The sequence below is a fragment of the Biomphalaria glabrata genome, chromosome 9 (genome assembly GCF_947242115.1).
Source record: "Biomphalaria glabrata chromosome 9, xgBioGlab47.1, whole genome shotgun sequence".
Taxonomy (NCBI): domain Eukaryota; kingdom Metazoa; phylum Mollusca; class Gastropoda; family Planorbidae; genus Biomphalaria; species Biomphalaria glabrata.
In genome coordinates this window covers 25917504-25942545 of record NC_074719.1, presented here as the reverse complement: position 1 = coordinate 25942545, position 25042 = coordinate 25917504, and the positions used below count along the sequence as shown (strand labels likewise).

Below are 25042 nucleotides of genomic sequence, written 5' to 3'. Positions count from 1 at the left end.
TCATGGGATTACTGTCAGGTTTATTGACTTGCTATCATCTTGAAACATTGATGGAGGGAAAATAAAGGACGGCCGAAAATCTGTGTACATTTATTTGTCAAGTTTTAAACAAAAACAAATGTTTGGAGTTGGAGACCAGCACAACTTTGAACATTTGTTGCCCGAAAATTTAGATTCAATCTTTCTGAAAAGAGAAATATAATTTATTACATTTGCATATAGTGGGAACTGAATAAAACTACAACTTATATATAAAAATTATCAGTAATTTTGATTGGTCTTTCAAAAATCCATAAATCAACTCATGTATTGGGGAACATAGATTAACGATGACTGAAGTGTGAACATCAGGGAAACAAACTCATACACACATAAAACAAAATAGCAAAGAGGTCACTCCACCTCTGACAGTAATGTCTTCGAATGAAAGCTGCTAACATGTTGAGACAGAACTAGTACCAGTAGATGAGGTAAGAGAAAAAAAAAAGTTTTTTCAAAACAACAAGCAATAAGAGAAGTTATCAATTGGAGGTAACTTTCCTTGCTCTACGTGTCCTACCAACTTTAGATGTAGCTCTACATGTCCTACCAGACTGAAACGAAGCTCTACCTGTCCTACCAACTTTAGATGTAGCTCTACGTGTCCTACCAACTTTAGATGTAGCTCTACGTGTCCTACCAACTTTAGATGTAGCTCTACGTGTCCTACCAACTTTAGATGTAGCTCTACATATCCTACCAGACTGAAACGAAGCTCTACGTGTCCTACCAACTTTAGATGTAGCTCTACGTGTCCTACCAACTTTAGATGTAGCTCTACGTGTCCTACCAACTTTAGATGTAGCTCTACATGTCCTACCAGACTGAAACGAAGCTCTACGTGTCCTACCAACTTTAGATGTAGCTCTACGTGTCCTACCAACTTTAGATGTAGCTCTACGTGTCCTACCAACTTTAGATGTAGCTCTACATGTCCTACCAGACTGAAGCGAAGCTCTACATGTCCTACAGACTAAGACGAAGCTCTACATGTCCTACCTACTGTGGGCAGAGATGTCACGCACTGGATGTGACCCCCGGGTCAAAGTTTGGTCATTACTGTTTTAAAAGTGTATTTATGGGTAAAAAATAAATAACAGGATATCAAAAATAAAATTCTGTTTCGACAAAAAAATCAAAAAGATTTACCATTTGAGAGACTTATAACTTACTCATAAGGTCTACGACTCCTAATTCTTTAATTGGACACATTTCTGTTTGGTAAGAAAATTAAGTTTTCGAACATAGAATACAATTTCTAAGATCGGTGACAGATTATAGATGTTCAGTGTTGACAAATTTGTTTTCCCCTAAAAATTGCAGAAAGTTTAAAGCTGTAATTCAGAAGCCTTGTTTTGAACTTGTGTAGCACGAGTCTAATATTCTTTCAACCGAATAGCTCCACTTGAACACCATTCAACACTCTTTTATTATGGAGGACATTAATCTACGTTTTTTTTTTTGATGTCTTTTCGGACATATTTCATCCTAGCCCCAAGCTCCCACAACGGCAGGGTTCGAACCCGAGACAATCAAGTTGACAGTCAGGCGCCCATAACACGACCAGGCAGCCATAACACACGACCAGGCAGCCATAACACACGACCAGGCAGCCATAGCATACGACCAAGCAGCCATAGCATACGACCAAGCAGCCATAACATACGATTAAGCAGCCATAGCATACGACCAAGCAGCCATAACACACGATTAAGCAGCCATAGCACACGACCAAGCAGCCATAACACACGATTAAGCAGCCATAGCATACGACCAAGCAGCCATAACACACGACCAGGCAGCCATAACACACGACCAAGCAGCCATAGCATACGACCAGGCAGCCATAGCATACGACCAAGCAGCCATAACACACGACCAGGCAGCCATAGCATACGACCAAGCAGCCATAACATACGATTAAGCAGCCATAACACACGACCAAGCAGCCATAACACACGATTAAGCAGCCATAGCATACGACCAAGCAGCCATAACACACGACCAGGCAGCCATAACACACGACCAAGCAGCCATAGCATACGACCAGGCAGCCATAGCATACGACCAAGCAGCCATAACACACGACCAGGCAGCCATAGCATACGACCAGGCAGCCATAACACACGACCAGGCAGCCATAACACACGACCAGGCAGCCATAGCATACGACCAAGCAGCCATAACACACGACCAGGCAGCCATAGCATACGACCAAGCAGCCATAACACACGACCAGGCAGCCATAACACACGACCAGGCAGCCATAGCATACGACCAAGCAGCCATAACACACGACCAGGCAGCCATAGCATACGACCAAGCAGCCATAACACACGACCAGGCAGCCATAGCATACGACCAAGCAGCCATAACACACGACCAGGCAGCCATAGCATACGACCAAGCAGCCATAAAATATGACCAAGAACCCATAAAATATGACCAAGCAGCCATAAAATATGACCAAGCAGCCATAAAATATGACCAAGCGGCCATAACATACGACCAAGCGGCCATAACATACGACCAAGCAGCCATAAAATATGACCAAGCGGCCATAAAATATGACCAGGCAGCCATAACATACGACCAGGCAGCCATAACATACGACCAGGCAGCCATAACATACGACCAGGCAGCCATAACATACGACCAGGCAGCCATAACATACGACCAGGCAGCCATAAAATATGACCAGGCAGCCATAACATACGACCAGGCAGCCATAACATACGACCAGGCAGCCATAACATACGACCAGGCAGCCATAAAATACGACCAGGCAGCCATAACATACGACCAGGCAGCCATAACATACGACCAGGCAGCCATAACACGTGACCAAGCAGCCATAACATATGACCAAGCAGCCATAAAATATGACCAAGCAGCCATAAAATATGACCAAGCGGCCATAAAATATGACCAAGCGGCCATAACATACGACCAAGCAGCCATTACATACGACCAAGTAGCCATAAAATATGACCAAGCAGCCATAACATACGACCAGGCAGCCATAAAATATGACCAAGCGGCCATAACTAAGACTAAGACTGCTTTATTGATCCTTACGGAAATTTGTGATTACAAGGACTCGTTTCTCAAATAAAGACAACACAACAGAAAAATACACATAAATACAACAAACAACATAAAGAGTTCATTCAGCGACTACACACAGGCATTTTGGTGCATTTCATGTTCCCTGATCAATGAGTGGCGGTGATAGAGTCTGACCGAGTGAGGAACGAACGAGTTTTTGTACCGCTCCGTTCTTGTTTTGATTGACAGCAGTCGCCCACTTCGCGACGACCTGGCGTAGTTCTGATGGAGCGGGTGGCCGTTGTCTTCCAAGATTTTTTCGATTTTTCTTAGGTACGTTTGTTCAAAAAGTTCCTTTAAATGTGGTAATGTTATGAGTGTAATTTTTGATGCTTTTTTAATGATGTTTTCTAGACGTCGCAACAGTTTAGATAGATGAGGCGTTGCTTGCCAACAACTTATTCCGTATGTTAGCAGATTTTGTACAGTCGCGCCGTAAAATGGCTCAAGGTTCTTCTTGTTTAGTTTAAAACTATTGAGTTTGTATAGAAAAAAAAGAGTCGCTGGGCTGTTTTTCTTTGTCAGAGTTCCAAGGTGGTCTTCCCATGAAAGCTTTTAGTTGATGATAACGCCTAGATATTTATATGCCTTTACTTGTTCTATAAATGTAGTGTTTATTTGCAGTTCACGACCAGGCAGCCATAACATACGACCAGGCAGCCATAACACGTGACCAAGCAGCCATAACATACAACCAAGAAGCCATAACATACGACCAAGCAGCCATAACATACGACCAGGCAGGCATAACATACGACCAGGCAGCCATAACATACGACCAGGCAGGCATAACATACGACCAAGAAGCCATAACATACGACCAAGCAGCCATAACATACGACCAGGCAGCCATAACATACAACCAGGCAGCCATAACATACGACCAGGCAGCCATAACATACGACCAAGCGCCCATAACACGACCAGGCAGGCATAACACACGACCAAGAAGCCATAACATACAACCAAGAAGCCATAACACACGACCAAGCGCCCATAACACGACCAGGCAGGCATAACACACGACCAAGAAGCCATAACATACGACCAAGCGCCCATAACACGACCAGGCAGGCATAACACACGACCAGGCAGCCATAACATACGACCAAGCGCCCATAACACGACCAGGCAGGCATAACACACGACCAAGAAGCCATAACATACGACCAAGCGCCCATAACACGACCAGGCAGGCATAACACACGACCAAGAAGCCATAACATACGACCAAGCGCCCATAACACGACCAGGCAGCCATAACATACAACCAAGAAGCCATAACATACGACCAAGCGCCCATAACACGACCAGGCAGCCATAACATACGACCAAGCGCCCATAACACGACCAGGCAGCCATAACATACAACCAAGAAGCCATAACATACGACCAAGCGCCCATAACACGACCAGGCAGCCATAACATACAACCAAGAAGCCATAACATACGACCAAGCGCCCATAACACGACCAGGCAGGCATAACACGACCAGGCAGGCATAACACACGACCAGGCAGGCATAACATACGACCAAGCGCCCATAACACGACCAGGCAGGCATAACACACGACCAGGCAGCCATAACATACGACCAAGCGCCCATAACACGACCAGGCAGGCATAACACACGACCAAGAAGCCATAACATACAACCAAGCGCCCATAACACGACCAGGCAGCCATAACATACAACCAAGAAGCCATAACATACGACCAAGCGCCCATAACACGACCAGGCAGCCATAACATACGACCAAGCGCCCATAACACGACCAGGCAGCCATAACATACAACCAAGAAGCCATAACATACGACCAAGCGCCCATAACACGACCAGGCAGCCATAACATACAACCAAGAAGCCATAACATACGACCAAGCGCCCATAACACGACCAGGCAGGCATAACACACGACCAGGCAGGCATAACATACGACCAAGCAGCCATAACATACGACCAAGCAGCCATAACATACGACCAGGCAGCCATAACATACGACCAAGCAGCCATAACATACGACCAGGCAACCATAACACACGACCAAGCAGCCATTACACACGACCAAGCAGCCATAACATACAACCAAGAAGCCGTAACATACGACCAGGCAGCCATAACATACGACCAAGCAGCCATAACATACAACCAAGAAGCCATAACATACGACCAAGCAGCCATAACATACGACCAGGCAGCCATAACATACGACCAAGCAGCCATAACATACGACCAAGCAGCCATAACATACGACCAGGCAGCCATAACATACGACCAAGCAGCCATAACATACGACCAGGCAGGCATAACACACGACCAGGCAGGCATAACATACGACCAGGCAGCCATAACATACGACCAGGCAGCCATAACATACGACCAGGCAGCCATAACATACGACCAGGCAGCCATAACATACGATTAGGCAGCCATAACATACAACCAGGCAGCCATAACATACGACCAGGCAGCCATAACATACGACCAAGCAGCCATAACATACGACCAGGCAGGCATAACACACGACCAGGCAGGCATAACATACGACCAGGCAGCCATAACATACGACCAGGCAGCCATAACATACGACCAAGCGCCCATAACACGACCAGGCAGGCATAACACACGACCAGGCAGCCATAACATACGACCAAGCGCCCATAACACGACCAGGCAGGCATAACACACGACCAGGCAGGCATAACACACGACCAGGCAGGCATAACATACGACCAGGCAGCCATAACATACAACCAAGAAGCCATAACATACGACCAAGCGCCCATAACACGACCAGGCAGCCATAACATACCACCAGGCAGGCATAACATACGACCAAGCAGCCATAACATACGACCAGGCAGCCATAACATACGACCAAGCAGCCATAACATACAACTAAGAAGCCATAACATACGACCAGGCAGCAATAACATACGACCAAGCAGCCATAACATACAACCAAGAAGCCATAACATACGACCAAGCAGCCATAACATACGACCAGGCAGCCATAACATACGACCAGGCAGCCATAACATACAACCAAGAAGCCATAACATACGACCAGGCAGCCATAACATACGACCAAGCAGCCCTAACATACAACCAAGAAGCCATAACATACGACCAAGCAGCCATAACATACGACCAGGCAGCCATAACATACGACCAAGCAGCCATTACATACGACCAAGCAGCCATAACATACGACCAGGCAGCCATAACATACGACCAGGCAGCCATAACATACAACCAAGAAGCCATAACATACAACCAAGAAGCCATAACATACGACCAAGCAGCCATAACACACGACCAGGCAGGCATAACATACGACCAGGCAGCCATAACATACAACCAAGAAGCCATAACATACAACCAAGAAGCCATAACATACAACCAAGAAGCCATAACATACAACCAAGAAGCCATAACATACGACCAAGCAGCCATAACATACGACCAAGCAGCCATTACATACGACCAAGCAGCCATAACATACGACCAGGCAGCCATAACATACAACCAAGAAGCCATAACATACGACCAGGCAGCCATAACATACGACCAAGCAGCCATAACATACAACCAAGAAGCCATAACATACGACCAAGCAGCCATAACATACGACCAGGCAGCCATAACATACGACCAAGCAGCCATTACATACGACCAAGCAGCCATAACATACGACCAGGCAGCCATTACATACGACCAAGCAGCCATAACACACGACCAGGCAGCCATAACATACGACCAGGCAGCCATAACACACAATCAGGCAGCCATAACACGTGACCAAGCAGCCAAAACATACGACCAAGCAGCCATAACACACGACCAAGCAGCCATAACACACAACCAGGCAGCCATAACATACAACCAAGAAGCCATAACATACAACCAAGAAGCCATAACATACGACCAAGCGCCCATAACTCGACCTGGCAGCCATAACATACAACCAAGCAGCCATTACATACGACCAAGCAGCCATAACATACGACCAGGCAGCCATAACACACAACCAGGCAGCCATAACATACGACCAAGAAGCCATAACATACGACCAGGCAGCCATAACATACGACCAAGCAGCCATAACATACAACCAAGAAGCCATAACATACGACCAAGCAGCCATAACATACGACCAAGCAGCCATAACATACGACCAAGCAGCCATTACATACGACCAAGCAGCCATAACATACGACCAGGCAGCCATAACATACGACCAAGCAGCCATAACATACGACCAGGCAGCCATTACATACGACCAAGCAGCCATAACATACGACCAAGCAGCCATAACACACGACCAGGCAGCCATAACATACGACCAGGCAGCCATAACACACAATCAGGCAGCCATAACACGTGACCAAGCAGCCATAACATACGACCAAGCAGCCATAACACACGACCAGGCAGCCATAACATACGACCAGGCAGCCATAACATACGACCAGGCAGCCATAACACACAACCAGGCAGCCATAACACGTGACCAAGCAGCCATAACATACGACCAAGCAGCCATAACGACCAGGCAACCATAACATACGACCAGGCAGCCATAACACACAACCAGGCAGCCATAACACGTGACCAAGCAGCCATAACGACCAAGTAGCCATAACATACGACCAAGCAGCCATAACGACCAAGCAGTCATAACGACCAAGCAGCCATAACACGTGACCAAGCAGTCATAACATACGACCAGGCAGCCATAACATACGACCAGGCAGCCATAACATACGCCCAGGCAGCCATAACATACGACTAGGCAGCCATAACATACGACCAGGCAGCCATAACACGTGACCAAGCAGCCATAACATACGACCAGGCAGCCATAACATACGACCAGGCAGCCATAACATACGCCCAGGCAGCCATAACATACGCCCAGGCAGCCATAACATACGACCAGGCAGCCATAACACGTGACCAAGCAGCCATAACATACGACCAGGCAGCCATAACACACGACCAGGCAGCCATAACATACGACCAGGCAGCCATAACATACGACCAGGCAGCCATAACATACGCCCAGGCAGCCATAACACACAACCAGGCAGCCATAACACGTGACCAAGCAGCCATAACATACGACCAAGCAGCCATAACATACGACCAAGCAGCCATAACATACGACCAGGCAGCCATAACATACGCCCAGGCAGCCATAACACACAACCAGGCAGCCATAACACGTGACCAAGCAGCCATAACATACGACCAAGCAGCCATAACGACCAGGCAGCCATAACATACGACCAGGCAGCCATAACACACAACCAGGCAGTCATAACACGTGATCAAGCAGCCATAACATACGACCAAGCAGCCATAACATACGACCAAGCAGCCATAACGACCAAGCAGCCATAACGACCAAGCAGCCATAACATACGACCAAGCAGCCATAACGACCAGGCAGCCATAACGACCAAGCAGCCATAATGATCAAGCAGTCATAACACGTCACCAAGCAGCCATAACATATGACCAAGCAGCCATAACGACCAAGCAGCTATAACACACAACCAGGCAGCCATAACACGTGACTAAGCAGCCATAACATACGACCAGGCAGCCATAACGGATGCTCTGTAACAACTTACATCTTCTGGTTCATTTGTAGACACGCTCCACTTGTTGCAATTATTAGACTGGCTATTGATACAGCAGGAAGCGGAGCGTCTTCTACATTTGACCCCTGTCTCACATGTCAAGGCATGGCTCCCAGGCATAGGGACGCAGCATTCTGACGTCATGTTGTTACACCTGTCTATGTTACACATGCGTAACTTGAGGCGCATTATTTCTGAATCCTAAGGGGGAAAAATCAAAAGTTTTAAATAGAAGAATGTCCTGCCATGGCAGGCGTTGTCTTTTCTCTATAAAAAAAAACAAGTCTATTGACTCTTGGTCCTATCAGATGACTTAAACACTACTAGAGATATACTTTAGGTAGACCTATCGACAAATAATGCAAACAAGCACAGCAACAGACACAAAAAAATTTTTACGGTTTTATAGTTGTTATGCCTGTGTCGAGTGGTATGCGTTCTGGACTGTCGTTTGTAGGTCTGGATAGTTTTAGGTTCGAAGCCATCCCCTATCGTCCTCTAGGAGTTTTGGGCCAGGATAGCTTTTGCAATTCAAACGTCCTGGAGGGACAGACAGATGGACGGACAGACTACACAAAACTATTAGGGGCTATTCCTCTTTCGGGGGCCACAAAATAAATTCTTCCACTCGTTAAGCTAATTCAGGGCATAAAGCTTGTGCCTTCAGAGCTCATTGTATGCAAAGTATAAATTATAGATTCAAAAAGAGGGTCACTAATTGGCTAAAAGAGAATGTTCTTAACTCTGTGTGTTCACCTTGAGTGTGATACAGTCTTTAGCAGCCTGCAATTGGTCTTCCTTGTCAGCTGCTTTAGTCTGCAGCATCTCATTCTCTCGGCTTAGAGTCTCTACCTTCTGGTAATAACATTTTTCTATTTGGCAGAGTTGTCTCTGCAGCGCGTTGTTCTTCTGAGTGAGAGTCGCGTTGTTCTCCTCTAGTTCTATCAAACAATTCCTCAGCTGTTCATTCTGTCAAGGGACACAATCCATGGTATTATTCAACAACGTTTTATTTAGACATGCGCTTAGGATATCTACGCGTAAATGAAGCTGTCAAAAAATAAATCAATGATACACTAATAGTGAATAGAATAAGCGAGAAATGGACAAGCTCTCATCCAAATCACACAAAAAAATACGACGTCTATTAACTCTTTCTCTCCGTATCGACGATACCATCGTTGATTTTGACCTCATTCAATTAAATTAATGTTTAATTTTTTTTTAACTTGACTTTAAATTATATAAAAAGAGCTTGCATTTCCCTTTCATTCTATGCCAAATACAACATTTTCTGATATCAAACAACAAAGCTATTGAAGCCCAATCATAACAGGGGTAGTGAAATAGTAATGAGCAAATGAAGAATTCCTTCCAAAACGTAGACAAATAATTACGGAGAGAAAGAGTTAAAAGCTAGATCAATGTCTAATCTTTCACCTCAAAACTGGACAGACAGAATAAGACAACATATGCTCTTGAAGCTAAAAATTGGAATCAGTGAAATCTGTCCATGTGGAGTGTCACCATAGAATGCTGACAATGTCCTTCAAAACTGAATTCTTTATAAGAGGCCCGAACTCCGAACAAGACATTGGTCCCGAAATTCTCCAGATGGAGAGCTGCCTGTTTTGTTCCTCTCGACTATTGGTCAAGTCATCTGAACGCTCCAACACAAGAATGAGAACGAGGAAGAAGAAGAAGAAGAATCAGACCATGATTAATGCAATAGTATTCAAATAATAATTATAGTAGGCCTTCTGTTCTTTATGATCAGACCATGATTGATGCAATAATATTCTAAATAATAATAATAGATGCCTTCTGTTCTATAAATCTCTTGATATTCCTTTATCCTTTTCCCAATAATAATTTTGTAGGCATATTTTGCTACATATTCTTTTCCATAGCCAACACAATGTTCTGGTCCATTAACTCTCATTGATTTTAATCAGGACGGGGGTGGAGGGGTGGGGACAACGGAATAAAGATAAATAGAGCTAGAAGTTATAGTAATTGTAAACTTACACACTATTTTAGTGGGGAAATAAAGATGCTATTTATAAGACTGAAACATAGGACCTCAGATAGCTGCTAGAAAGCTGAATGTAAAGCTTTCATTCTACTCTTATCAAATTTTTAAAATCATTTGTAAATAAAACATTAAACTATCTTCTATTTATTTACTAGGGGATACCCGTGTTACGCTACGGTTTAAATAGCTGGTACCGGTATAGCCTATATGTTGTATAGCCCGGAACACTCTTAGACCCATCAATAAAACGGCCCGCATTACAACGCTCTCCTCCCCCCCCCCCCCAACATACTTTTCAAGTCCTCAAACTCTATGTCTTTTATTGTTTCTTTCATTCTACAAAACGAAGGCCTCGTAACCCACTATTACCGCGTATGTACAAATACTTCTTAGGTCCTACTCCCTGCACTATAATGTCTCCCATTCCAGCGGCACAGTTTGAAAGTAGAAACATCACTATCCGCAAGTTAGTCTACTCTTTACATGTTGTTGTTGTTTTTTTGTTGTTGTTGTTGTCAGTCCTACATCTAGATCTTGAGAGGCACCTTATTTAGAATAACCCATCTTCATAAACCATATTACCCCCCCCCCCCCCCCCCCCCCAAAAAAAAAGTTCACTCACTTAGTTTTAATAGACCCTTATTTTCACTGTGAAAAATTTTAGGTCTTTTTCATTTTTGCTTTAGAATAGAGGATTGCTTGTCGATCTAGATTTAGATGTTTTGAAATTGTTCTACACACACACTTTCATACAGATGTAAAAACAACAACAACATTTGTTAATCATAATGATCTAATGATAATCACTCACATTCGCTTTGACAGGAATCTAAACCTAGAGGACAATGAAAGATCTAGTTTGGTGAAGAAATAGACATAATTACAAGAAAATGAATCGAATAAAAAGTGATAACAAGGAATTATTGTTTTAAACTTTAGACATCAAAATGTCGGCTTTCAATTTCATAGTTACTAAAAGTTGCGTATAGAAAAATTATTGGTCAATGTAACCGTTGTCCTGGGTTTAAGGTAAATATGAATAGTTTAAACATTTGTATTTTATCGTCTACTACAAGTAGTGATTATAAATGTATGAATAAATAAATGAAGGAGTGGTCAGCACCAAGAGTTTTATCTTGTAGTTTTGTTTGTACAAAAAAAATAAAAAAGGAATATAAAATATAGCTACCTCTTTCTCCATGTGGTATTTCAGGTCAGCCATCTGTTGAGTCATTTGAGTCGTCTCCCCTTCTAGGCGGCACTGGAGACTTGAGACTTTACTGGCCAAGCACGTCTTATCTTCATTCAGTCGGAATATTTGCCCTTCTTTCTCCTGGCCAGTAGAACAAACAATCTCTGTTACTCTGATATGTTTACAGCAGAGACTGCATAGAGCCACATAGCGAATACTGTCAGGTATATTTCATCAGGCTTAAACAAGCTATTATAACACAGTGCACGACGGCCCATTGTCCTTTATATTTGTCAAACTTTTGACTCACGGTGTCCCCGCGGAAAGGAAAAAGGAAAATGTATCCCTTTCAGACACTGCGATCTACGGAGCAGATGATATAAAGGACATATGCTTCTGTTGCCGACGGATAACGAGGGTGTCATGTGGCAAGCACAACGACCAACTGCCTTTACTTTTCTCCAAGTAATGTCAGGTACCCATTTGAGTTGTGTGGACTCATTGGTGCCCTAAAAATCCCGAAATTTAAAATCATGGTCTTCAATGGGATTTGAACCCGTGACCGCTGAGAAGCCAAGCACTTTTTTAACTCATGGAAAAGTAAACTTTTCGCATACTTTCTGACTGCCCCAGACTTGATGGGTTCCGTAACGACAAGTCTGGGATGTCAAACACTCTTGGCCTGTGTATGTGCATTGTGCAAAGAAGACCGGATTTAAACCCCTTCCTCACATGGAGCATAATGATGATCTTGACACCTCAATGTCTGTCATTGCAAAACTTTTTTTAGACACTGCGTACACTATAGACCTAGTAATTAAATTGTCAACCTATAAAATGAAAAAATCATAACCAATCACCTTATCAGACTCCTGAAGGCCAAGCCATGATATCTCTTTATTTCTTGTTCCCCATGACCCCTAAATGTGTCAATCCCAGAAGTGATTGTGAAAATGAATGTAAAAAACAGAGTTTAAGTGTGTGTAGACAAACGTCTCGCAAAGTTCAACGGCGCTTTTGGTCGCCTTAGAATGAGAATATAGCGGAATAAGTCTCTTCACCTAGTAACAAACAAGTATTTATGAAACAGTGGTTCTCACCCCACTTTTGTATGGCTCTGAGACCTGGGTGCTTTATTGAAGGCATTTAAGGCTCCTTGAACGCTTTCATCAGAGGTACCTTCGCTCCATAATGGGCATACCCTGGCAAGACTACATTACAAATAACTAGGTTCTGCTGGAAGCCGGTTTGGACAGTACAGAAGCACTAATTTCTATTCGACAGCTGCGCTGGGTCGGACACTTATCCCCTCATGGGGGACGACCGCTAGCCAAAGGCGATCTTCTTTGGCGAGCTTAAAGGAGGACGGCGTAACAGAGGTACCCCCCCCCCTGTAAGCGCTGTAAAGATCAACCCAGGCGCCATTTCGCCCCCAATGGCATAGTGGAAAGTAGCTAGCAGCAAATGGCCTCTGAAAGAGACAGTTGGAAAGAAAAGCCATTATTGAAGACAAGCGCAGAAGAAAGAAAAAAAATTAAATAGACCGCCAGCGGACAATGGCTTTGTCTGCACGAGACGCGGGAAAATATACATGTCGCAGCTGGGTTTGCGTGGTCGTGAGAAAAAACACTGCACTCATCCTTAATCTTCGGAATCGAGGACATTGCCATCATAATTGTAGATCTACTCATCATCATTAATGGTCATGTCAATGATTATCTAGATCTAGACCAGTGGTCTTCAACGGTGTCAATAACCCCCCCCCCCCCCCTAGAGGGCAATTTCATGAAAATTGGGGGGGGGGGTGCTGGGAGCCAAGGGGGCGTTAGGGGTGCACTGTGTTCAAAAGACCCTTTGTGTTGGCCAAACAGTTCAACAGACAGAGGGATAGGTGAAGGTGAAGACTAAAAGAATCGATTCCTTTCTGTTCTTCAACAATTCCTACAAGATTCTTACTTGTAAGCACATCTTCACATCGTCAAGCTCTCGTCTCAGTTTCTCCACTTCTCGTTGTGCGCAAGCGAGATCTCGTTTAGCGTCACTGCATTCTACAGTTTGACACTGCAACTGCTCTCTGCAATAAAGTCATTAGAATACATTGGCGAGACTATTGAACCTTTGTTAAAATACATTAAAGTACATTTGAGTTTACAGCTCAATGGTGTTAACAGGGGAATCTTTAGTTTAAAAAATAATAGAAAATTAAGTCATATAAACATTGTATAATACATACAAACATAGTATAACACATAAAAATATATTATGACATACAAGTTAAAACATACAAACACATACAAACATAGTATAAAACACAAACATAGTATAACACATACAAACATTGTATAACAAAGAGATTGTTACTGAAAATTGAAGGACACACCCTAATTAGATTTGTATTAAAAAGTCGAACCTGGTGATTTTGTATTCTTCACACAGTTCTGAGTATTGAACCCTCATTTCATTGAAACGATTCTGTATGCAGTTTCTAGCCTGAGTAACAAAGTGAAGTGTCATTCAATAGTTCAATAGTGTTACATTGAAATTGTTTGTGCTATTCATGAGATACGACTTATCTAACTTTTTGAGGTGTTCTGCCCAGCGAACAAGTATTTCCTCCTTATCTGGAACAAATTTGTTTCCATCAGCTCCCTTCATGACAAAAGTGGTTATCATCAAACCACCCTGGACGAACTATAGATCCTCTAGTAAAAACCCTATACGAACTATAGATACTGTAGTAACAACACTGCGCGAACTATAGATACTGTAGTAACAACCCTGGACGAACTATACATACTGTAGTAATAACCCTGGACGAACTATAGATACTGTAGTAACAACACTGGACGAACTATAGATACTGTAGTAACAACACTGCGCGAACTATAGATACTCTAATAACCACCCTGGACGAACTATAGATACTCTAGTAACCACCCTGGACAAACTATAGATACTCTAGTAACCACCCTGAACGAACTATAGATACTCTAGTAACCTACCTGGACGAACTATAGATACTCTAGTAACCACCCTGGACGAACTATAGATACTCTAGTAACCACCTAGGACGAACTATAGATACTCTAGTAACAACCCTGGACGAACTATAGATACTCTAGTAACCTACCTGGACGAACTATAGATACTCTAGTAACAACCCTGGACGAACTATAGATACTCTAGTAACAACCCTGGACGAACTATAGATACTCTAGTGAAAACCCTGGACGAACTATAGATACTCTAGTGACAACCCTGGACGAACTATAGATACTCTAGTAACAACCCTGGACGAACTATAGATACTCTAGTGAAAACCCTGGACGAACTATAGATACTCTAGTGACAACCCTGGACGAACTATAGATACTCTAGTAACAACCCTGGACGAACTATAGATACTCTAGTAACCACCCTGGACGAACTATAGATACTCTAGTAACCACCCTGGACGAACTATAGATACTCTAGTAACCAGCCTGGACGAACTATAGATACTCTAGTAACCACCCTGGACGAACTATAGATAATCTAGTAACAACCCTGGACGAACTATAGATACTCTAGTGACAACCCTGGACGAACTATAGATACTCTAGTGACAACCCTGGACGAACTATAGATACTCTAGTGACAACCCTGGACGAACTATAGATACTCTAGTAAACACCCTGGAAGAACTATAGATACTCTAGTAGCAACCCTGGACGAACTATGAATACTCTGCTAACCGAGAGCAAAAGATGTTCAATTTTAAGGCTGAAAATCAATAAGTTAAGATTAATTAAGAAATGTTTCTAAAAGTATCAATACAATCAATAGAATGTATTTACTAACATTTAGTCAATACAAATAGAATGTGTTCACTGACTGTACGTCACTATAAATAGAATGTGTTAACTGACTGTACGTCAATACAAATAGAATGTGTTCACTGCCTATACATCAATACAAATAGAATGTGTTCACTGACTGTACATCAATACAAATAGAATGTGTTCACAGACTGTACGTCACTACAAATAGAATGTGTTCACGGACTGTACGTCAATACAAATAGAATGTGTTCACTGACTGTACGTCACTACAAATAGAATGTGTTAACTGACTGTACGTCAATACAAATAGAATGTGTTCACTGAGTGTCAGTCACTACAAATAGAATGTGTTCACTGACTGTACGTCACTACAAATAGAATGTGTTCACTGACTGTACGTCACTGCAAATAGAATGTGTTCACTGACTGTACGTCACTACAAATAGAATATGTTCACTGACTGTACGTCACTACAAATAGAATGTGTTCACTGACTGTACGTCACTACAAATAGAATGTTTTCACTGACTGTACGTCACTGCAAATAGAATGTGTTCACTGACTGTACGTCACTGCAAATAGAATGTGTTCACTAAATGTACGTCAATACAAATAGAATGTGTTCACTGACTGTACGTCACTACAAATAGAATGTGTTCAATGACTGTACGTCACTACAAATAGAATGTGTTTACTGACTGTACGTCACTACAAATAGAATGTGTTCACTGACTGTACGTCACTACAAATAGAATGTGTTTACTGACTGTACGTCACTACAAATAGAATGTGTTTACTGACTGTATGTCACTACAAATAGAATGTGTTCACTGACTGTACGTCAATACAAATAGAATGTGTTCACTGACTGTACGTCAATACAAATAGAATGTGTTCACTGACTGTACGTCAATACAAATAGAATGTGTTCACTGACTGTACGTCACTACAAATAGAATGTGTTCATTGACTGTACGTCAATACAAATAGAATGTGTTTACTGAGTGTCGGTCACTACAAATAGAATGTGTTCACTGACTGTACGTCACTACAAATAGAATGTGTTCACTGACTTACGTCACTACAAATAGAATGTGTTCACTGACTGTACGTCAATACAAATAGAATGTGTTTACTGAGTGTCGGTCACTACAAATAGAATGTGTTCACTGACTGTACGTCAATACAAATAAAATGTGTTTACTGAGTGTCGGTCACTACAAATAGAATGTGTTCACTGACTTACGTCACTACAAATAGAATGTGTTCACTGACTGTACGTCAATACAAATAGAATGTGTTCACTGACTGTACGTCACTACAAATAGAATGTGTTCACTGACTGTACGTCAATACAAATAGAATGTGTTCACTGACTGTACGTCACTACAAATAGAATGTGTTCACTGACTGTACGTCACTACAAATAGAATGTGTTTACTGACTGTACGTCAATACAAATAGAATGTGTTCACTGACTGTACGTCAATACAAATAGAATGTGTTCACTGACTGTACGTCAATACAAATAGAATGTGTTAACTGAGTGTCAGTCACTACAAATAGAATGTGTTCACTGAGTGTCGGTCACTACAAATAGAATGTGTTCACTGAGTGTCGGTCACTACAAATAGAATGTGTTCACTGACTTATGTCACTACAAATAGAATGTGTTCACTGACGTACGTCACTACAAATAGAATGTGTTCACTGACTTACGTCACTACAAATAGAATGTGTTCCCTGAGTGTCGGTCACTACAAATAGAATGTTCACTGACTTACGTCACTACAAATAGAATGTGTTTACTGAGTGTCGGTCACTACAAATAAATGTGTTCACAGACTGTACGTCAATAGAAATAGAATGTGTTCACTGAGTGTCAGTCACTACAAATAGAATGTGTTCACTGAGTGTCGGTCACTACAAATAGAATGTGTCCACTGACTTACGTCACTACAAATAGAATGTGTTCACTGACTGTACGTCAATACAAATAGAATGTGTTCACTGACTGTACGTCAATACAAATAGAATGTGTTCACTGACTGTACGTCACTACAAATAGAATGTGTTCACTGACTTACGTCACTACAAATAGAATGTGTTCACTGATTGTCGGTCACTACAAATAGAGTGTGTTCACTGAGTGTCGGTCACTACAAATAGAATGTATTCACTGACTGTACGTCACTACAAATAGAATGTGTTCACTGACTTACGTCACTACAAATAGAATGTGTTCACTGAGTGTCGGTCACTACAAATAGAATGTGTTCACTGAGTGTCAGTCACTACAAATAAAATGTGTTCACTGACTTACGTCAGTACAAATAGAATGTGTTCACTGAGTGTCAGTCACTACAAACAGAATGTGTTCACTGAGTGTTGGTCACTACAAACAGAATGTGTTCACTGAGTGTTGGTCACTACAAATATAGAATGTGTTCACTGACCTCTTCTAATTCTTTGGTCTTGCAACACAAATTACTTAGTTCACAGTTACATCTGGCCAGCTTCTGTTCTGTGTTCTCCAGTTCGTGTTCTTTGTCACAGAGTGCGTGTTGATATCTACAACACTTCTCTTCACAGTCAGCTATCTATCACAGAGTGGACAGCAATTAGACACTTAACACTATCACAGAGTGGACATCAATTAGACACTTTACACTATCACAGAGTTTAATAGCAATTACCCTATACACTTTACAATACCGGTATCACATAATTTAACACCAATTATACATTTTACAATATCATACATCTATTATACATTATTGAATATCACAGAGTCTACATCAATTATACATTTTACAATATCATACATCTATTATACATTATTCAATATCACAGAGTCTACATCAATTATACATTTTAAAATATCAGAGTCTGCATCAATTTATAATTAACAACATCCCAGAGGCTATATTAATTATACATTTAACAATCTCACAGCATTGCTATCACTTATACACTTTATATCACAAAGTTGACATCGATGTATATTGAACCACACCATGTGCAGGTTAATTAATTAGTCACATATACTAAAGTGAAACAGAAAAATGGGAAGTCAAAGCATAGAAACATATACTGTTAACTGGAATGGTGTCTACTGTATAGAAATATTCTTTAAGTATATTTTATTCCAGATATTTCCATAAAATATAATGCACAATTATTCATTAGCAACATTAACATATAACACAATTATTGGAAAGCTTAAAAAAATATTTCGAGATACCAGTTTTCATCAAATGCATTCTTATACATTTGTACTCGTTGACACTTTATCATATCTATACTATAAAGCAGAATGTTTGGCGTATGTATGTGACAAATAGACATCAAAACCGCTTGACCAGTCTTGATAAAACTTGGCAGGAATGTTCCTTGGGTACCAACTTAGACCGTAGTGTATGTATTGTAGCCCTAAAACAAACCTAAGACCCTAAAAAAAAAATAAAGTTGACCGACTCTATTAAAGCTATAGTATTTATGGATCTAGGCCATGTTTACAATCCTGACATGAGAAAAGATCGAAAGGATTTAGATCTAGATCTAATTTTAAGAAATACACTTTGCGCAGATAGGTTTTTACTTTGACACATGAAAATACAAAAGAAGGTCCATTGATTTCATTATGTAATCAAATTAACTTTCAAATTTGTGTTTCAAAACCATTTTTTACAAAAATTAGTTTCTTATATTTGTGACTACAGATTTCCTGACGAACATTCTTTCATTAGACAATACCGTAATGTTTCTTTCCATCCCTAGGTCTAAAACTCTAATTCATCTCTAGGATGATAAAACTTCTCTTCGCACAGATAGTTTTATACTTTAACACATGAACATACTAATTATAGTCCATTCATTTCATATTTTGATCAGATTAACATTCAAATTTGGTTTTCTAAAGCATTTTTAATAGACTACATTCGTTTACAATAGCTGCGAAGCCGAGTTGAAATAGGCCTATATTCATTCATGAATCGCGTACTAAAAATTATTTCGTTTAATTGTTCACTTTATAATCCCATTCATTTAACAAAGCTATCGCTCTTTCCGTTTTTAATAGATATGAATGTATCGCCTCGGGTGAACCCATTTTCGCAAAACTAATTTTATTTTCGTAGCGAAAGAGAAAAAACTTGAAAGGATCATTAGCTACGTTTAACATACATCTAAATCCAATCCACTAGATTAGTAAACACAAACTAAGGCCCGCAGGCCGCGGGTAATGTCAGGCTAGTAGTAAATAAAATGCAGGCTAAACAATGCAAGATGCTCATTGATAGATACCTTACAAAACTCCCGAGCTATCCATTATTACTATTGTTAGAGACACAAACATATTTTAAAGAAGAGCAAACACCATGTGTACATTACCATATGAGTTTTTTCTTTGATTTCCCGCTCATATTTCTGTAACTGCTCGTCTACTCTCTTCATTCTACATTCCATGTCGTGTTCCGCGTGTTCTATGGTGCGCTCCAGGTCACCTATCTAAGACAGGTATTAGTGGACAGATACATCTTGGACATTACAGTGGGTCAAGGGTTAACTACGTCACCTACCTAAGACAGGTATTAATGGACAGATACATCTTGGACATTACAGTGGGTCAAGGGTTAACTACATCACCTACCTAAGATAGGTATTGATGGACAGATACATCTTGGACATTACAGTGGGTCAAGGGTTAACTACATCACCTATCTAAGATAGGTATTGATGGACAGATACATCTTGGACATTACAGTGGGTCAAGGGTTAACTACATCACCTACCTAAGACAGGTATTAATGGACAGATACATCTTGTATGTTACAGTTGATAAAATTTTCACTATGTCACAGTATAACACAAATATAACAAAAAATAACACAGCTATGAAAGAGAGAGAGAGAGAGAGAGAGAGAGAAAAGGGGGAGGACTGATATTGCAGTGGTTCAGTTGTCACATATCTAAGATATGTTGAGTAGATGAGTGTGACAAGAGGGACAATAAGGGTGGCTACTTTTATTTTTTTTTATTACAGTTAGTCCCCTTTATTACTTGATTTAAGTCCCTGTTAACTGTTTACAATTGCCACTCTCTCTTGAGTCTTTCAACTGACCAGTGTAGTTTGAACTAAATCTCTATTATGTTGTACTATTGCTGTGTTACTCAAGAGGACGGTGCCACTGTTGTGGGAAGAGTATTTCTATAATGAGCTAAGTAGACTTTATTTATTTGTTAGTACTAAGTTGGTTTATGTAAATGGTATAGGTCTACTTAGTCTCTTATCCTCTCCTGTATGTTTTTTTTTTTAAAGACATCTTTTGTTTACATACGAGACAGTAGTGTGTCTCATGAATGACGTCATTTCATTGTTTATGCATATATGATATTATTGTAAACCATCTTTTTGGTTTTTCAGCATAAGACATTATTCTGCCTCTATGATGTTGGTTCTTTAATTATATTGACCTTAAACTGTCTAGCTACTTTGCTTTGTTTCATAAAGTCATTTTCTTTTGTGAGCCTTTATTGCCATTTATATTTTCCAAGATCTTTTTCCCTTCTTTGTAAATAAACTTCTTTTTTTTTTTGTTGCAGAATTATTACTTGTCTGTCTCAGTAGTTTTGTACATCTAGAGGCTATAGTTATTAGCCTAGATAATATAATTGGGACCACAAAGTACCACTGGACTAACTTGCCAGTACACACTGGCGGATCCAGGGGGGGGGCGGTAGGGGCGATCGCCCCCCCCCCCACTCGGCCGACCCCCCCCCCCTTGCCCCGAAGGGAGGGGCGGACGAATTTTAGTATAGAATTCACACTATTTGTATACGAATTTATTACTTATGTTAATAATATATGCTAATTATTTATATTTCAACCTATTTTTAGATTATTTCGCCATCAATCCCGCCCCCCAACCCCATAAACTTTCGAGTGGGGGGGGCGGTCCAATAAATTTGTAGAAATCACAGCTTGCTAACAGAATCAATTAAATATCTATATGATTAAAACGTGTTATAACCGATCTTTATATTATGTCGTTCCCTGTTGGCCGATGGGGGGGGGGGGGCGAATACATCTACTACCATTCCCACCTAAACCTTTTGAGTGTGTGTGGGGAGGGGCCGGTCCTACTTTTATGGGGAAATCATACTTTTTGAACAAAATTAGTTGAATATCTATTAAATATAAGCTAAGTATTGATATGTGAACCCATTTGTATATTATGTCGCACACACACCCTAATATCAAATTTTATCATTAGTAAATATAAAATGAAAAAGGGTTGTACCAGGTGGGAGGGGTGATACATGCAATCGCCTTCCGCCCATCGAGCAAACCAATACTTTTTCTTTTTGAATTATAGTTAAGAAATTACAAAATTATAAGTAATATCTGTCACTAATATACTTTATATGTGCTATAAATTAAATTCTTATATCGAGTCGCCCCATCCCTATTCTTTAATACCAAATGCAATCTTTAACAGAAATTATAAAAAGGAGCGAGGATTAATTGTTTTCATTCTACCGCCCCTCCTCTTTCCAGACAAAAGCATGATGTTTTAAAGCAGAATAGTCAAATATGGCGACAGAGTTTATGTAATTTCACATAAATGTATCATAATTTTTAAAAGTAAGATTTTGCTATGGAAAATTTAGAATTCATACGAAACTTTTCAGTATAAGAGTAACGATTGAGATGAGTTCTGAACCCAAATATTCTTTTCCTAGTCGCCTTTTTCCAACCTTTACTCAATCTGCTATTTTTCTAGTTAAATAAATTTGGGACTATAGCTCATAATTTATGCTTCAATCCTAAAAATGCAAACAAATTTAAAGTAGAGTCTAATTGGTCCACTTAATTTCTCCTCCCACTTCCGAAACTTTTCGTTAGCGCTTTCAATTATAGTTCTGTAACAAAACAAAGTTACAAACATGCCTATTGAACAAAATGTATCACTTACAAATGAGCTTTTTTAAAAAAATATTATTATTCTAATTTTTTTTTCGTCGGCGATCTTCAAAGCCTAAATCTAAATATGTGGGGTATGTTCAAATCTTTTATTTGCAATGTAGCAAGGGCCTTTCTAATTCATATTAGAATATTTGTTCAAATAAAACATTTTTGAAAAGGTCATTTTTTAATAGGATGAATAATTAACTGCAGATGTCAGAAGAATGCGTTTCTGCAGTGAAGAATGCAAGAAAACGATTTTGGCATCGGGGTTTTGCCCCGTACTCCACTGATTGATAATGAGCTGTAAATGTCAGGAGACTGCGTTTCAGCATTGAAAAATGCAAGAAAACGCTTTTTGGCCCCACTGATAAATAATGAGCTGTAAATGTCAGGAGAATGCGTTTCTGCAGTGAAGAATGCTAAAAAACGTTTTTGGCGTCGGGGCTTTGCCCCGATCCCCATTGATAAATAATGTACTGAATATGACAGGAGAATGCGTTTCAGCAGTGAAAAATGCAAGAAAACGCTTTTGGCGTCGGTACCTTGCCCCGAACCCCACTGTTTGATAATGAGCTGTAAAAGTCAGGAGAATGCGTTTCTACAGTGAAGAATGCGAAAAAAAAAACGATTTTGGCGTCGGGGCCTCGCCCAGAACCCCACTAAGTAGCCTCACAGCGCTCCCCCAGACCCCCAAGCGATTAAGAGAAAGGGCTCAACATGACTGGGTTTTTTTCTTTGCAGAAAGTTGAGTAACACTGCTTTTTTTTTATTTCTCATATATATATATATATATGCTGTACTCATGTTTATGCATAGGGTTAATGTTTACTGGGCGGAAGGGTTAGGGTTTGAAAAAAAAAATCGCCCCCCCACTCCAAAGTTCTGGATCCGCTAGTGCCAGTACAGTACAAGTCACTGGTCTTATGACCTATCCTAATACTAGGTCACAATGAGTTTCGGACATTTGATTGATTTCTCCTGCACCTAACCGGCGCCTTCGACACGGAGGTCACGACCTAACCAACTAAACTTGGTAGCAACTTAGCGACCTCTGATTAATTGGAAATAGGTCATGTAGTCTCTCCATTTAATATAAACGAAAAACAAAACAAAAAATAGATATATGTCAGTGCAAGAGATATGTCAGTGCTAGAGATATGTCAGTGCTAGAAATATGTTATTGCTAGAGATATGTCAGTGCTAGAGATATGTCAGTGCTCGAGATATGTCAGTGCTCGAGATATGTCAGTGCTAGAGATATGTCAGTGCTAGATATATGTCAGTGCTAGATATATGCCAGTGCTAGATATATGTCAGTGCTAGATATATGTCAGTGCTAGATATATGCCAGTGCTAGATATATGTCAGTGCTACATATATGTCAGTGCTAGAGATATATCAGTGCTAGAGATATGTCAGTGCTAGAGATATGTCAGTGCTAGAGATATGTCAGTGCTAGAGATATGTCAGTACTACAGATATGTCAGTGCTAGAGATATGTCAGTGCTAGAGATATATCAGTGCTAGAAATATGTCAGTGCTAGAGATATGTCAGTGCTAGAAATATGCCAGTGATATCAGATATGTCAGTACTAGAGATATGCCAGTGCTAGAGATATGTCAGTACTGAAAAATTGTCAGATAGAGATATATCATTACCAAAGATATGTCAGTGCTAGAGATATGTCAGTGCTCGAGATATGTCAGTGCTAGAGATATGTCAGTGCTAGAGATATGTCAGTGCTAGAGATATGTCAGTACTACAGATATGTCAGTGCTAGAGATATATCAGTGCTAGAAATATGTCAGTGCTAGAGATATGTCAGTGCTAGAGATATGTCAGTGCTAGAGATATGTCAGTGCTAGAGATATGTCAGTGCTCGAGATATGTCAGTGCTCGAGATATGTCAGTGCTAGAGATATGTCAGTGCTAGCGATATGTCAGTGCTAGAGATATGTCAGTACTACAGATATGTCAGTGCTAGAGATATATCAGTGCTAGAAATATGTCAGTGCTAGAGATATGTCAGTGCTGGAGATATGCCAGTGATATCAGATATGTCAGTACTAGAGATATGCCAGTGCTAGAGATATGTCATTACTAGAGATATGTCAGTGCTAGAGAAATGTCAGTACTAGAGATATGTCAGTACTACAGATATGCCAGTACGAGAGATATGTCAGTACTAGAGATATGTCAGTACTACAGATATGTCAGTACTAGAGAT

At 40.8% G+C, this 25042-nt stretch overlaps 1 protein-coding gene across 2 annotated transcripts in view; it reads right to left on the bottom strand.

Annotated features, from left to right (window-relative positions):
* The window catches only part of LOC106053471 (coiled-coil domain-containing protein 18-like), a 51384-nt gene continuing 26342 nt past the window's right edge, over positions 1–25042 (bottom strand). For both annotated transcript variants that reach the window (XM_056042381.1, XM_056042382.1), the window contains 8 exons: positions 20237–20353; positions 18301–18444; positions 14434–14513; positions 13980–14097; positions 12021–12164; positions 9553–9765; positions 8788–8997; positions 1–184 (listed from right to left, as the gene is read on the bottom strand). In XM_056042381.1, the coding sequence (XP_055898356.1) occupies positions 176–184; positions 8788–8997; positions 9553–9765; positions 12021–12164; positions 13980–14097; positions 14434–14513; positions 18301–18444; positions 20237–20353 (1035 nt within the window). In that variant the 3' untranslated portion in view covers positions 1–175. The remainder of the gene's footprint in view (positions 185–8787; positions 8998–9552; positions 9766–12020; positions 12165–13979; positions 14098–14433; positions 14514–18300; positions 18445–20236; positions 20354–25042) is intronic.